At 41.5% G+C, this 14677-nt stretch overlaps 1 protein-coding gene across 1 annotated transcript; it reads left to right on the top strand.

Moving 5' to 3' along the window:
- Positions 1–220: 220 nt before the first annotated feature.
- Positions 221–2840, top strand: afp4 (antifreeze protein type IV). The gene is made up of 4 exons (XM_033639973.2): positions 221–309; positions 514–588; positions 1587–1737; positions 2437–2840. Exons 2-4 carry the CDS (start codon positions 537–539, stop codon positions 2696–2698), a joined length of 465 nt encoding a protein of 154 aa, XP_033495864.1. The 5' UTR covers positions 221–309; positions 514–536; the 3' UTR covers positions 2699–2840.
- The last annotated feature ends 11837 nt before the right edge of the window (positions 2841–14677 follow it).

Below are 14677 nucleotides of genomic sequence, written 5' to 3'. Positions count from 1 at the left end.
TTGTGTAAGTGGAGTAAAAAGTAAAATAATTTACAGATTTAATATTTAAAGATGTTTAATGTGACCTTAAAAGTATACTTGAATACAGTTCCTCTGATCTCTCTCACACACACACACACTCACACACTCAAAGGTGTGGACTTTGTGTCTTCCCTGTGACTGCTATCAGGCATCAAGGTTCAGGTCACCTCTTTACGTTGGAGGTGATTAAATTGTGATTAGCAGTGATTAACTCACCGTCTGGAGCTATTTAAGCCTCTGACTCTCTGACTGAAGGCACCGTTAGGTCCGAGAACCCCAGGAGTAAAGGTACGTCTCGTCCTGCTTTACTTTGGTGTTTCTTATTCTTTGTGTGGCTTCAGACAAACACATGTTGCTCATATATTTGTGAGAAACATGTTGACTTAAATTTCTCACATTACCAGACAGTTCTGTTCTTGCTGCTTCACACTATTCTTATTATCGTCTCTGCTCCTTTCAGTGTCATCTAAATTATTATTTCACTTCCTTCAGGTTGGTCTTGCTCATCTGCAGCCATGAAATTCTCCCTCGTTGCCGCTGTTGTCCTTGTGCTGGCTGTTGCCCACGGTAAGACATATTTTCACTGTGTTCTAATTTATGAATTTATGAAAGAAGACATACAGACTATTAAACAGTGATACTCAAATCTGGCCCCCAGTAGGATGCCAGGTGGCCCCCCGAACCATTCTCTAATTAAAGGGGAAAATATACTGATTCACAGTGGGGATTTTTTTGCTTTTTTCAGGCTGCACGATATGAAAAAGAATATATTGCAATTATTTTGACAGATGTTGCGATTGTGGTTTGAGTCTCAATTTTAGTGGGAGTGGTAATTTTAGAATTTCATACTAATTGAGAAAATATAAAAACGATAATGGGACTTTTTCTGAGGTCTGTGCCAAACAACCAGGTTTCCTTATGTCTGGAATATGATTTGTAGGCATGATATCTCTGTAGCATCACAATGCTTCATTTATAATAATATGCTGTGACATATTTTATCTTAATTAATCAAAGAATTGCAGCTCCTGTGATTTGGATAATACTACAATTAACTGCTCTACTTTTAATATAAATAAGGTGCCAGAGTGCATAAAAAGCATTAAAATAGAGCATGTTTATAGAATTAAGTGTCAGGGTGGATCCTCTGGACCCCCGACAGAGTTTGGGATAAGCCCCAAATGTCCTCAAATCCTAGAAATGCCCTGCAACTGGCCCCTGGCCTCCTGCCATTTTGTAAAAGTTAGGTATCCTTGCGATAAAATATGTAAACGTGACTTAAATCTGAATATCTGCTTCATCTTCTGCACATGAAAACCTTTTTTCTTTGACTTTTAAGCAGTTAAAATCTTAATTTTTACCTCACCACAATGAAAGTTAGAATATACAGTAGGTCATAAACATTTTTTAAAAAAGGTGAGACCTCGAAGAGTCACACTGTGTGTGTGTTCTGTGAGGAAATTACGGCGTTACTGTTCATGTTACTGTCTTCAGGTCCTGCAGCGTATATGTTTCAATAAGATTTAGTGGGTTCAGTTAAAGAACAATAAACGTGTGTTTCACAGGCACTCAGGCCGGGTCACTGGTGAAGCGTGACGCCGAGTCCGACATGGACAAGATCACCAGGCTCATCAACGAGATGTCCGCCAGCATCACCAGCGCCACCCAGGACATGGTGGAGAAGGTGAAGACCATGGAGGTGGCCAACCAGGCCCAGTAAGTATCTTTCACATTGTTTAATCTTTTGTCTGGATGCAGCAACTTATCTCTTATCACTGTGTGGATTATCACGAGGATTTAAAACAATTGTTCCTTTGAGTGTTAGCAGCAGGTTTGATCAGGCATTCAGGGAAATGCTTCAAGAATAAACTCTAAATGTAAATGGCCAGTGTTAAGTGTTAACATGACTGTGTGACAGCTAAATTGTTCTTAGAACAATATAGTCAAAATGGCACATGGAAGTTCCAGAAGAGTAAATTTCCCTTCTGTGAATTAGACTCTATTATTTTTTTAACTTAATTCTACTAGCTGTGCACTGACACACAGAATACAGGGTTATTCTTTCGAGTTTACAGAAAACCTTGTGTAGCTGAGAAAAACAGCTCTAAAATCATTGAATGTGTCAATTTTCAGTCACAAAAATCATATTTATGATGGAAAATTACACATAAAACACGAGGCTAAATGCTCACCACCTCTTTTGATGGTAAAAAGCTTGTGTATGAGATAAAACCCACATTATTTTGACCCATAACCTGCACTGAATACATGCATTAATACACACAGTACACACCAGAACAGCTGTTTCTCATGACAGAATAACACACTTAAACATTTTCAGGCCCCTTTTTTAGTTCATTTTCTTTATTAAAACACGATTGCAGCGACTAACAGACTTCCAACTTCCTGCCGCAGGACTTACATGGAGGACAGCAGGGCCAAGATCCAGCCTCTGGTTGAGAAGGTCCAGGCCGAGGCCGCCAAGCTGCAGGAGCAGGTCAAGCCCTTCATCACCAACATCGAGGATCAGATCAGGCCCATGACCGACAACTTCAACGCTCAGGTCAGGCCTCTCACCGACAACTTCCACGCCCAGGTGAAGCCTCTCACCGACATGATGGAGAAGTTCTTCCAGCAGGTGATGGACCAGACCAAGGCTCTGATGCCCCCCCAGTAAAGCATTCTGATGGTCCGTTCCAGCTGCGTTAACACCCTCAGCGGCAGAATGCATCACTGGTGTTTGTCTGACATGCTCCTGTGTCTTTAATTTATTTGAGATGTAATGCTTGAATGTCATCATTAAAGGGGTTTGAAAGTCACTCTTGAGCTGATGTTTTCTTTATTTTGACGTATACGAGTAAATATTTGAGATTAATTCACGGACAGCCAAAGGGCGAGCAATCAAGCTGAAATGAAATGTACTGTAGCAGAATCTGATGAGAGTTACTCAATGAGGTGGAAGTCGATATCAACATTACCTCTGACCTTTGGGTCACTGGTGTTTTCCATCATTCATGGTTCAATATTCTGAAGTACAGGCTGGGGTCCAGCCTACAGTATGGATAAGATCAGGCTGATGGATGTATTGATTGAAACCAATCATTAACCGAATACACAATCAGAATGATAACCAGAACAAATCTGACCGTGTAAAAGCCGAGCAACTTTTGCTGCATTCATATTTTTAATCACAACCTTTAAGCTTGCAGGGAAAGAAAATAAAATCACTTAAAAATAAATAAATAAACAGATTAACAAGTAATGAATTTGTGTTTTTAATTTACCATTTGCTCAATCAATATCACAAATACTTCACATTCAGTTCATTCTCTGTTAACAAAAGCATTCCTAACAAACCTCGCTGAGAGCAATTTACTTCAGGAATAACAAAAGCATAGACGACAATTATATTTGAAACACAATTTAAACAATGCGGTCATTGTTGTGAGGTAAATTTGTTTTGACAAATTACTTCACAGCAAATTTGTTTGCTGTTTCTTACCAGTCGTGTTCCGCCTCTTTTTGTGTGCTGCCACCTAGTCCACACAGAAGGGACAGAAATTACCACGAGCTGCAGATGTGAGCACATTTAAGTGAAGCTGAAATGATTAATTGGAAATAAGTTAACCATTCTGAAACCAAACAAAATGATCCGTTAGCGAATGTTCATGCTGAAGAGGAATTAGATTTCTCTCAGTCCAATCAGGGGCGATTTATCAAGGGCGCAGGTTTCATTTCAACACTGAGGGAGACACATATGAACTAAAGGGTTTGGGCATCCCTTAATTTTCTACATTCTGGTGAATTTCCATGTACTAATTTGTGGCTTTTCTGCATCAATTTATGGTGTAAATGTCTAATTTTGTCAAGATTAAAGTCCTCTGCTGCTTTAATGTTTTTACTGGGTGAGAAAAATGTTCTAAATATTCAAGGGGACGTGTTTCCTGCATCCCGCCTGCGATCTACACTTCTACAAATTGTATACTTTAAATTATTTTTTTGGAATATTAAACCTACTTAAAAACGTGTGCCTTTAAATACTTGATGCAGGATTTTCACCCAAAACTGTGCGACCTCTCCCTGATAAAGATAAATTGGCTTCTTCTGGCTGGTGTGCACAACAGTAACTGGAGCACTTTACTATGCAACCACCCAAAATTTTAAGAGACATTTCACAGACTTGTGCCTCAAAGCAGTGAGGGAGACAATGACTTGTTGTCAGTTTAACCACAAAACAACAAAATCACTAGTCTTCCATGCTGCTGTGGACGTCCTCACGCAGACGGCGAAGGTTTATCTTTCTCTTTCAAATAACTGTGCAGCATTTTTCCAGATACACTCTTTGGCATTTTGTTTCGAGGCCATCTAAATGAGCCGGTAAAATCGTTACAGTAGGATATACTCCTACATCAGCTCACTCAATAGAATACATAGTAATTTAACAACAGCATTATTCCCTCTGTCACTGCATTCTCCTTCCAGTTCTGTTGCCAAGCTACGTGCCATACTCAAGGTGGCCTCCTTGAGCTAATGTATGATCGTGTGGAGATGAGGGAGGGCTGAAGGAGCTTTTGACAAAACCTCTGCGGCTCTCCTTCAAACCAAACTTTCTTCAGCACTCTCAAACCTGCCGGTTGAAGGCCAGAGAGTGTTTGTCACAGACGGGGCTGGCAGTCCTGAGCGGCCTTCTCCTTGTGCCGGCAGAGATTAAATGAATCGGTTGGCAGCCTGTCAAGAAACCATCTGTGAAAGTGCTCAAACTTGTGCTCGAAAGGAAAAACACTTACACGAACAAGTTCCCCTGCATGGGTTATTATTTCAATTACTGCAATTATCTCTGTGCAACTACTTCATTATCTTTCACCTACCATTTTTCATATTTGAAAACAGGAATCGTAAAGCAATCATCCTGCATCTGCATCTACTGCTGTTGGATATTTAGCTCCCCTTTGCTTTTACATCGCAGCAACAAACATACATTTCTATCTGTGTGTTGCGGCATCATAAACTCGCTCACAACGTGCAGGTTCTGTACCTTGAAACATGGAAGCAAGAGTTTTGTGTGAACCTGTGGAAGGTTCAGTGTGTTCTCAGAGGAAGGACGAGGCCGAGGGATGGATCAGGGTAGAAGGAGGGCCAGAGGTTGGCGTCGGGGTTATCTGCCAGGTGTGCTCCAAGGCTCAGTACAGCCGGTGACAACCCCGCACGCTGGAACAGAGAGAAAACACACGAGCTATCGTTCAGTCACTGTGGTGTGTTTCCACGTACTGACGTCAGTGTTAATGAGTTCAGTGTCAGTTTGATTCAGCTGTCAGTCAGTGAAGCTGCTGCAAAAGAGAAGCTGAAGAGAAAGGAGGCTGTGAGCGAGTTAATATCCACTTCAGCATTTTAAAGCTGATTAAGGCAGTATTTAATTATATTTCACAACAGAATAATGTGACACATTGCAGTTAAAAGTAGAGCTGCAACAATTAGTTGATAGAAAATGGATCTGTCTGCAACTTGCAATTGCAATATCACGTTGAAATATTTTAATAATCACTCATTCTCTCATTCTTCAACAAAAAGACAAAAATGTGATGTTTCCAAGTCGTCAAATTTGAGAATATGCTGCTTTTCTTGGTCTTACATTATAACAAACTGAATATTTTGGATTTTTTTTAACATTTGACAACTTCACTGTGTGCTCCATGACATTAAGATGAGCATCTCTCATTCTTTTTTACAATAATGAAAACAGTTGCAGCCCTAGTTGAAAGAAAAAGCAGCACATAAGAGACTGCAAGAAATACATAGTATTATTTAAACATAATTAAACAATAGGAACAGTTACACAGTGAAAAAAGGATTTTTCTTTTCATTTTCCATCTGATTTAATTGATTACTTTTTGGACGAAGCAACAGCAGGCTACAAAAACTCATTATTTCTTTACACTTTGTATTTTTTTTGCCACAAATTCCATAATCCAGCTCCTCCTGAGCTCTCACAACCCCCCGAAACTGAAAACTGCTGCATTAATTTAACATTTCTCCCGCTTATATGTCCTGCACTCAGTTCCACATTGTCAATAACAGTATACAGGCTCCAGGTGAGGTCAATAATGATCAATAATTTAACCTTAACAACAGTGTTTTGGACATGTGAAGTCAGCTTTTGAGGGAAGACGTGCAGTCAGTTGTTTCGCACTTTGCCATTTTGTTAATGTGTTAGCTGGACACATAGTGATGGACACACACACACAGTATAACAGTGATGGACACACACAGTGTAACAGTGATGGACACACACAGTATTCACAAATCGTTTTCACACATTCGATGCTTGATTTATATCATAAAAAGCACTTTAGTTTTAGGGGTTATACCAACACGTCACCCTATATATTTGAATTATTATGTGCTTATGTCGTAAAGTTACACGCAACATATCACAAGTAGGAAAAGGCTGTCTGTGTCAGGTTTATCTCATCGCCTTCATACACGAGTATGCAGCTTATTCTTCAGTTCTATCAGATGAAAACACATTTTCGTTCTCGTTACAGAATAAAAATCTATTTCTGAATCTTTCCTGCCGCTGCCCAAAGAAAAAGTGAGTAATTATTTCTGCGTTCACAGAAATAAAAGAACATTTTCTGCAGAATTTCATTGTGTGAAATTGATTCCTACTGAATGTAAATCCTGACATGAACGCAGAGGATTGACTGAAACTTGAGAGCGTGTCGGCCAACAGTGCTGCCATCTCAGACAACCCTGTGTGTGTTTGTGTGTGTGTGTTTGTGTGGACCGCGCAGACACAATGAAACCCGATCTGCAAGTGTGTGTGTGTGCTTTTGCTCGTATTTGTGTGTGCACACATCTGTCGGTGTGCTGTGTGCTGTTTGTGTGGCAGTCTAAGGTGTGCATGTCTGTTTTTTTCCACATCAGAATTTGTGTATTTTAAATGCTTTTCACGAGGCTGATTAACAACGAGCGGATTTCTCAGGATCTGTGTGCAGTTTGATGCTGAATGCAGGGATGCGGAGACAGAATGGACCGGTTGCACAACTGAAAATCAATAAGAGAAAGCGGGTGATACTGACAGACAATGGCAAGACAGTCATGAATTACAGGAGAAAATGTGTGTTTGGATTAACAGGGCAAAACTGTTGCAATAAAGACGACAAAAACAGTAAAGACTCAGAAGGCGTCGCAGGTATTCGTCTCAGTCAAAACAATAAAAATACATATAATGCATGGGAGATGCACTGATTTATCCGAAGGTAAAATTGCTGGCACTTACCACTCTCTGAATTAGGCACCTGGGGTCATCCACAAGGGCGTCGATTGCAGGCGCACAAAAAAAGAGCAATTTTCACTGCACAAAGAGAAAGCGGAGTCTTTGTCAAAAACAAAAAAAAAATAAAAATCACTTGAATTCACAAAAAGGGGTTTAAAAAATGTATAGGCTCACAGAAAAGATGCTAAAATGCTTTGGGGTTGAGAAAATGGAGAGATCGAGGGGGCCAATCTCTAACAGCCAGCGGTTAAAGACAACAGAGTCGATGTTGGCCTCTGAGGAGAAAAAAAAAAGGACACAGTCTGTCTCCAGTGGCCAGTGGAGAACACTGATAGATATGTTTTTGCTGGCATGGATTATGTTTTTACTCAGAACTGACAGACAGACAGCCCCCATGCACACAGGTGCTATTCAAGGAAACTGTAAAAGTGACGTCACGGAGAAAAATCTAGCCCACAAACCTTTTCAACACTCAAGTCCCGCCCACTACATGTTGCTCTGTTCATATTTTTTCCCATTTTCTCCTTTTTTCTCTCCACTTCTCTCCCTCCCTCTCTTTGTCCACCCATCTTTGTGGATTTTTATCAGTTTCTCAGCCTATAAAGTACATTTCAACAAACTATGATGAAGCCTGAAACACGTATCTGCTGCAAACTCACAAGAACCCTTCCAGGCATGTCTTCATCTTTGTGTCTCGTCTTCATCACTCACACACACACGGTATAGGTCAAACACATTGCACTATATAAATCGCTCAGTGTTTGTTTTCATTTCGCTGAACGCACAATACACTCCGATCCGCTGTTTGTGTCGCTTTTGCAAATGCGCGCGCGGCTCCTGATGTGAAACCACCAAATGAAGCTTCCCCCAATTTTCATAGCCCTCCAATTTGGAGCACGGCCGTCTCTCTCTAAATGCTGAAACACCACTTTGTGAAATTACAGTACAATTTTGAAAAGTAGAAACAGGCAGCAGGCAATTCAGGTGCTCAGCCTCCGCAACAATGGAGTGCCGGCCTTGGTGATGGTTGCTAGGCGATGGAGGAAATACAATGGCCTCCTCTGAAACCAAAGGCCCTTAAGTGGACTGACAGGAGTGAAAGCACACATACACACACACACACACACTCACAAAATAGAGCGATGCAGGGGGAAAAAGGAGAGTGTAGTGTGAAGTGAAGCTGTGCACCTCTGTGTGTAGACGCTCGACCGAAATATTGCAGTTGCTGTTTGGAACATGAGGAGGGATTGGACTGAAAAAGAGTGATCAGGGGTTTTTTTTCAGCATGGAACTAGCAAAAAATAGGCAGGCTACTCCCGAGCATGTGAAAACGCGATGTGCATGTATCGACTATATAAGCTGTTGCTACATGCCTGTATTGGATTAAATACGTTGTGGGGCCTTTTTTTTGTTTTTGTAGACGGCTCGGGGACAACCTGATAGTGGTAGATAATGTTTCAGACGGAGCAATGTATTGACCAATCACATGGTCAATAGAACAACAATCAGTGGCTGCTCACGTCTGGCAGCCCGCCTGCCTCTCCATCTGTCTGTTCATTTCTTCGTCCATCCCTCCATCCTCACATGTGACCATCTATCTGCCGCCATGTGTCCCCAAACATCCACCTGTCGGCTTCCAATCAACCCGGCTAATGAAACGACACTGGACACAGTGTCACTGCTTCATGTTCGGCTATATATTTTAAAGGGACAGTTCAGCCCAAAATCAAAAATAAATATTCTTCCTCTTACTTGTACTGGTATTTATCAGTCTAGGTTGTTTTGGCGTGAGTTGCCAAATGTTGGAGGTATCAGCTGTGGAAATGTATGCCTGGATGGCACTCGGCTTGTGATGCACCAAAGATTTTTTGGGGGAAAAACTCAACAGCCCTACATTTTTTTTCCATCCACCTCTTTTTATGCACATTTCAACTTGAGCATTACAAAACCCTGAGTGGAAACGCCCAAAGTCAAAAATATTTTTGAAATATTGCAAAGAAGTTTTTACACTTTGCACGATATATCAAAATATTTTCAAGCAAGATATAAACTGTTTATATTGATATAGGGTCAAGTTGTGAGACACAGAGCTGCTCCTCTGTTTAATCTGTCTGGTTTTTAGTCTACAGTGTGACATTGGTCTATATGTTGCACAAGCTACGCTAAATCAGATGATGAATGAAATTACCGCAGCACGCATGCAATACTGCGCTGCAAGTTTGTGTGTGAGGTGGATCATAGCGCGTCACCATTCTTCTTGGTAGTTGTAGTCTATTGTGTGACACTGAGACAGCGCCTGGATGCAGCAACAGCACAGACGTTTCATATGCAAGACGTATATAACGCAGACAAAGTGTCTCTGTCTCCTTCCCTCCCTTGGCCTCTCTGTTGATGCTCTGTGCATAAATAAGATTAATAGACTAAATAAAAAAAAGATTCAAATCATTTTCCAGCACTAGATTCATTTGAAAAGCCTTTTAAACTCTCCCACAAAGATTTTTAATTGTTCCAAACTCCAATGTATTTAGACCTACTTGATACTTTTATAGTTTTGTGTCCTGTGCTGCAAACCTTTAAGCCTCTGTAGCTCCAGTGCTGTGAGCAAAAAGTTAACGTACAGCCCTGCGTTTATTTTATATCATTTTTCATTTACATGTTGTGCAGCTGATTATTACAATGTTCATGTTTCATTTTTGTCTGTTTTTATAAAAGTGCTTGTGACATCTCAAATGTGGCTTTGACTTACTGAAAACATGTCGCCCATTTTGTAGAAAATACAGAGATATAATGTGTATCACCAGTCAGCCTGTAAATACAGAGATATGAATTTTTGTCCATATCGCCCAGCCCTACACAGGACTATTACAACTCTTCCAAGAGCTCAGCTGTAATATCACTTAATCAAAACTCTGTATTACCATTGTCCAGTGCGCTCATTGTTGATCTCCTTGCGCTCTCTTTTGCAGTTGCACCTGACTGAAGAAAAGGCGCCACCTACTGCTTATCTCAATGAATCAACTTCAAATTTTTCGCAGTAATGGGTGGAAGAGCACAAAAATTAGCATTTTGTTTTGCAGTTTTCCGAAAAATTTGGTTAAAATTTGTGCTACATTTCGATGAAAACCCAGCGACTGTCTCTTTCCACAAATCATAACGTAGTTACTCAAGATAATCCACATACCTTGCTGTGAACAGTTTTATGTAGGGACTATTTTATTTCAACTGAACTACACCCACCAGGCTCTCAGTGGAGCTAGGTTAGCTAGTAGTAGATGCACTCTTCCTTCTGCGCAGTGATACAGTTGGTGGGTGTAGTTCAGTAAAAAGAAAATAGTTCCTACATGAATCTGCTCACAACAAGGTCTGTGGATTATCTTGAGTAACTGGGTCATGATTTCTGGAAAGACACATTGCTGTTGAGTTTTTTAAATGTATTTTTTTTTTGGCGCCTTGAGCACCACAAGCTGAGTGCCATCTAGTTCCATTGTATTGGAGAGAAGGCAGACATCTCTACGGTAGATATCTCCAACGCTCAACAACTCAAAATCTAGATTGATAAAAAGCACTACAGGTAAGAGGAGAAATATGTACATGTTTTTTGGGGGTTTAATTGTCCCTTTAACCTAATATGGTTTAAAATGAAGAGATCTAATTGGCTGTGGAAACATGCCCTAGAACGATATTCAGACAAAGTTGTGTGGCGCCCTCCTCCATCCATCCATTTTTATCCATTTATCAAAGCAACCCAGATGTCCCTCTCCCCAGCAACGCTTCCCAGCTCCTCCTGGGGAGCCCCAAGGTGTTCCCAGGCCAGATGAGATATGTAATCCCTCCTGCGTGTTCTGGGTCTGCCCCGGGGCCTGCTACCAGTTGGACATACCCAGAACACCTTTAACGGAAGGCGCCCATGAGGTATCCTGATCAGATGCCCGAACCACCTCAACTGACCCCTTTCCACACGAAGGAGCAGCGACTCTACTCTGAGCTCCCTCCAAATGTCCGAGCTCCTCACTCTATCTCTACAGCTGAGCCCAGCTACCCCACGGAGGAAAGTCGTTTCAGCTGCTTGTATCCACGATCTCATTCTTTCGGTCACTACCCAGAGCTCATGACCATAGGTGAAGGTTGAGACGTAGATTGACCAATACATCGAAAGCTTCGCCTTCCGGCTCAGCTCCCTCATCACTGCAGACTGATCCATGTCATGTGAGATGGATCCGCACCTTCCTCATCAAACCAAAAACGTAGAGAATATAATTTTCTCCCCCTAGATCTCTGGTTTAAGACATCTTATTCAAAGTGCAGATATTTTATTCAGTAAGGTTTACATAAAAAAACACGTTCAGCAGCAAAATGAGGCCTAATTACAGAAACAAACAGCGTCAGTCCTCTGGGGATGACAGTTGCCACAATACTCTACTTTCGTCCTGTTCTTTTGTAGCAGCCCAATCAGACAAGTGCACTTTGCCAGGAGGTGTCTGACTGACTGAAAATAATAATGTAACCACAATATAAAGAATACATTACGGTATTTTTTTCTTCCTCTCATTCAATGGTCCTCTTGACAATCTGAAGCATTATTCTGTAGGATAAACTTGAGCATAATTCATAGCATCAGTGAAAATAACCTCATTAAATGTCTATTGTTAGTGGGGGTATATCAGTGAAATTAGATGTATTAAGACAACAAAGGCTGTATTCAAGAACGCAACAAGACCAATGGTAATGTCTTTATTTCTGTAACAATAGCCATCACAATTTGGAGGTGCAGCTTGGATAATTACAGCCTGGCGGTTTGGGCTTCCTGGCCACGCCACAAACACTGCAATAAATGAGTCGCCCGGCACACGCTGACCTTTTGAGACATTTTTTTAACAACCCTGAAAATACTAAGAAGCCCAGTATCTCTCTGAAGTACTCCCCTTCCTCTTCAATCTCATTTCCCCCCCTACACATCTCCCTCATCTGCTGGAGAGAAAGTGAAGCACCACTTCAAGCCAGCGCTATTATTTGCTCCTTTCGGTGGCCCGGCCCCTGAAGTACTGCACTCAGTTAGGACCTGTAATGTAGATTCCATTTCAGCTGCTATTAGGCCTCATCCGTTACAGCAGACCTGCCTGTTCGTTATTCCTCCACCGCTCTCTCCATCCTCCATGCTTCACCTCCACACGTGGCCATCCGCTCCTCCTCCCCCCTCTGTTTTCATTCTGCCGTCCCTCCACTCATCCTCTCATTCCTCCTCACTCCTCCACCCATCTGTCCCCCTATCCCATCTTGCCATCTCTCCACTCCAGCACTCATCTGACCACCCCGGTTTCTTCCTCCCTCCCTCCCCCTTCCTCCCTCCATCCACTTCACTCCACTCTACTCCCATCCCCAGCCTTGCCCCCAGGGGAGCCCTGCAAACTGCTTATTCAACAATCGGCCGCCATAAAGATATGTAATGACATTTTCGAAGGCAAAGAGGCCTGTGTGGTTTTTAATTCATATTTAATGGCTGTCAGGCTAAATAGCCCACTATCCTAAATGGGAGAGAGGCTGCTGCTCTTCCACTTAAGACTGAGAGCCGTCTGCGTGTGGATATCTGCTGGCTGTCCAGAGATACTGCTGCTGCCTCTTTCTGTTTGTTCTCCTTTTAGGAAATCACTCTCAATACAAGACACAAGCTGATGAAGGTTGAGCAAGAATTATGTCTTACGGCAAGGAGATGAGAGAAAAGCTTTTTCTTTTGTCTTAATTAATATCCCACTATATGAGAAGAAATCTGACAGTTGAGTGGTGCAGTCATCCTGAAGCCATTAAAGCTGCATCATGAGCAGTGGTGAAAGAATATTCAGGTCTTTTACTTAAGTGGACGTATCACTATCTAAATGTAAGGACATTTTATTACAGGCAAAAGTCCTGCAATCAAAATCTTTCCCAAGTACAAAAACGTAAAGAAGTAATATAAAAAAATGTACTAAAAGTACTCAATAAACAGCAGAGAGCCTCCTGTCAAGGTTATAGTGTTATATTGGATTATTATCACAGTTGCAATCATGTCTGAGCAGCGTTTTAGTTAGGTAGTGGGTGCAGGGGAAGTTTAACCTGTAGTAATTCAACATATTTTATTCATAAACTGATCTTAAGTTTTATGTGTAAAATCTTAACTGGTAAAGTAACCAAATAGTAAATTTATCAAATAAATCTAGTGAAATAAAAATTAAAATATTTCCCTCTTGTACCATGAGTATGTCAAATTTGAGTCTTGCATCATATCAATATTATAAAAGTGACATAGTATTTGACGTGACTTGGGCCCTGATCACACAGAAACCAAAATGTGAGGTGTGCCACAGTGCTTTTTGAAAAAATGAATGCCGCTGGTGAAAAAAAAATAACGCTTGCTGTGCCCTTACAATAACCTTTCTGTGTGAGCAATCTACCTTTAGTCGCTAGTTCCTAAAATGTTGAGGCAGAGAATACGTGCTGTAGCTCTGGTTGAGGGTGAGAGGCTGTCAGCAGATACTTTGTTGGGCGCAGATAAACGGAGATCTGTGTGGGTACATGAGACCCTAAAAAAGAGGCTGGATCATGGGGAGTACCACCAGTTGGTCCAGGAGCTTCTCCTTCATGATGGCTGTTTCCAGGTATATTTTAGGATGACTCTGGAGCAGTTTGACAACCTGCTGTCTATCGTTGGGCCATATAACTCTGGGTATCCAGCAACCGTTACAATCACTTTCTCTTCTATTGTTTACCAACTATAAACTTGTGACCACCACAGAAGGCCTGCCTCTCAAATCATCCCACTGAACAATGGGAAATTGATGAAAAAAGAGATGACGTAGGGCGTTTTTCCAAAAAGTTTTTTCTGCTTGAGTTCGGAGTGCTCTGGCAAAAACACCAGGCGCCTAGAGCGCAGAAACGCAAGGGGCATCACAATGCAAAAGCCGCTGACAAAAAGCTTCATTCTCGTTACAAACAATTACAAAAAGCCGCCTCCAGCTGCTACAATGCTTTCTGTGTGCCTTTGTCATCAGAAGGTGGAGGAGAAAGAAGATGGCATGTCACCAAAGTGAGACGCCTGCCAAGCTGCAGACCACCGCTCAAAACCAACGAACAACAAAACCAGTTGTTTAAGCAACCAGTTGCTGTTTTTCTAGTGGGGATAGTAACAAGAAAAGTAGTTGATTTTTTACAGAGGCATCACTGCTTTTCCTGCAGGGATCATTTCCCCAAAACTGGGTGTTTTAAGCCAAAACAGGTTCTTTTCCCAATCATAACAAAGTGTTTTTTTGCCTAGACCTCACCACACTTTAACCACAGCGTTGTTGAAAAGTTGAGTTTCAACGGGTCCATGTCATTGGTCCGACAGCCCATTGGTCCGACATCCCATTA

Source organism: Epinephelus lanceolatus, chromosome 10, assembly GCF_041903045.1.
Source record: "Epinephelus lanceolatus isolate andai-2023 chromosome 10, ASM4190304v1, whole genome shotgun sequence".
Taxonomy (NCBI): domain Eukaryota; kingdom Metazoa; phylum Chordata; class Actinopteri; order Perciformes; family Serranidae; genus Epinephelus; species Epinephelus lanceolatus.
This window is presented reverse-complemented; position numbering and strand designations above follow the sequence as displayed.